This window comes from Buceros rhinoceros, unplaced genomic scaffold (assembly GCF_000710305.1).
Source record: "Buceros rhinoceros silvestris isolate BGI_N320 unplaced genomic scaffold, ASM71030v1 scaffold11478, whole genome shotgun sequence".
NCBI lineage: Eukaryota > Metazoa > Chordata > Aves > Bucerotiformes > Bucerotidae > Buceros > Buceros rhinoceros.
This window is the reverse complement of record NW_010426380.1, coordinates 543-2,743: the sequence shown is the minus strand read 5'-3', so window position 1 is coordinate 2,743 and position 2,201 is coordinate 543. Positions and strand designations below refer to the sequence as shown.

General features: G+C 39.6%; 1 protein-coding gene across 1 annotated transcript in view; it reads right to left on the bottom strand.

Annotated features, from left to right (window-relative positions):
• The window catches only part of LOC104498134 (polyphosphoinositide phosphatase-like), a gene marked incomplete at its 5' end in the record, with an annotated part of 27,866 nt that extends 26,763 nt beyond the window's left edge, over positions 1–1,103 (bottom strand). The window contains one exon of the mRNA XM_010141476.1: positions 965–1,103. Coding sequence (XP_010139778.1) covers positions 965–1,103 — 139 coding nt within the window. The remainder of the gene's footprint in view (positions 1–964) is intronic.
• Positions 1,104–2,201: the final 1,098 nt, after the last annotated feature.

The following is a 2,201-nucleotide window of genomic DNA, read 5'->3' as shown; positions in this document are numbered from 1 at the left end:
AATTAAAATCACCGTTGCATGTTTCATGTGTGCCTGAAATAGCAGTTGGCTGTACGCTGAAGCAAGCCAGAATCCAGAGGAGCCTCAGGAGACAATACAAAAGGACAGAAATTTAGAAACAGTCATATCACATGCCAGCTGCCATGACGAGTTAATGGAATAAGCAGCCAGCAGCGAGGGACTGAACGAACTGTTTAAACACTTGCAATTTTCCCAGACAAAAATCTAAATGCAGATATTCGGATCTACCATTTGTGATACAGAGCTTTAAGACTCACAGAATGAACAAAGATACCAACAGTGAAATTCCTAAGAGATGACTTAGTTAACAAGCCTAGTACTGTCAATATTAATAAAATGGACTTTTTTTTCACACAAAGCATTTATAATTCTTAATAAAATCATTCCATGTTGTGAAATGCTCTAAAATTACTTCAAAATTTTTACACTTTAGCTCTCTTATTTCTGTATATTACCATGCAACTACAATGGAATGCAAATGAAGAAAAACAGTCTTCAAAGCAGGTTAGACATGGCTGAAACGAAGGAGAAGATCATGGGCTTCTTGGTATGCACAGCTGCAGACTAAATGTATTACACAAAAAATATATTATCAAATGTTATCCTCATCACCTAATCTCAAATACAATGACTTAATAAATCTGACCATCAAAAATACACCTGTATAGCGCTCAATGAGGCAGTGGCAACTGTAATTCAGTAACACAGTGAAGCATTTCACACTGCAGATAGAATTTCGCATGAAATGAAACCTCTTTTTTCAGTACAAGAAAAAAGATACTAAAGCAAATCCTTCAAAACACCAATGTGCAACATTTTTGGTAGTCTCTTGAAGGTTAGGTTTTTTTAATAAGTTTTGTACTTCTTAGTACTTTTGTATTTTTTTTTAAATTAATTAGAGCAATACCAACCAAAAAAAAAGAAACCCAGAAAAACAAAGTACCTTCGCCTGGTCTGTGTCAGACTGAGGGTGTTCTTGTGATGCAAATAAAAATCGGTGGGAAGCTCCCAGAGATGAGGTTTTCCTTCTGTAGGCTTGAATACTCCCAGAAAGAGATTGATAGAATCTTGCCTGTCCGCATCTGTTGGACAAGAGGTACACTTAACACCAGCAACACCGCAGAGCTCAAGACCATTTCTGTATGTTTTGTTTGCTCCTCAGAGACAGAGGTTCTACGTCCTATGGCTTCTACAGGGACCTCTGGGCTTCATCCACTGTAATGAAACTTCATCTAGACCTGACCCTCTGGCACACTGCAGTGCACGTGGGGCTGGTACCATCGCTGCCTCTTTGCTTGGCTTCTCTCACAGGAGCTGGAGCAGAAGCTCTCCTTAGAGGCTTTGCAAAAGTAAGACCTCATGCTGCAGCTCTGTCTCCTACCTCCACAAATACATTTCAGGGAATCTGACATATCACAATGAATCTACTGCAATCTAAATAACAGAAGAAAGATTTAAAGAAATTTAACAGTATGCATACAACACATAAGATTTCCATATGAACTATATTCTTTGGGTTTTCCAGACAAGACATCGTCAATAAAATGATTAAACTTCACAAACACCTTTTAGTAATTTGGACTTTTTTCCTGTTGGTTTAAATCACCAGTTTCTCTTACCATAGTCTAAGCTTCACCAAACTAAATGAGGCAAGTGCTAAAACCCAGTAGTTACACACCACTGTGGACGAAGCATGACAAGAAACACTGTTGTTCACTTAGATCTTTACAATCTCTCTTGGTTCCTAGCTGCAGACAGGATGAGTTACAGAGATGTGAAGAAAAGCTGGAGTCAGTTGAGGGCTTGGGGATGGTGAAGTGTCATAAGGACAGCTTTGGGGGCAGAGGAAGGCTTACACACAGAGGATCTTCAGATACGGGGGAATATGCGGAGAACTGAGCTCTGTTTGAGCTCGGAATAGTCCAGACTAGTTCAATAGTGTTACTCCTTTGGTTCTCTCCACATTCCAAAAAGAGTATTATGAGTTGAGTGACCCTTTAGCATCAAAGAGACAAATTGAGGTCTCAGGATACCAGGAAGCAGGTAAAATAGGCAGAATCCACCAAGTGGTGGTATGACAGCAAGGACAAAGTTAGCTCCTGGCCACTGCCAAAGCTTCAGTTTCCTTCTCTCCATAATTTGAACGTCTCTCCCCTCTGTGCAAAATACAGCATTTTTTA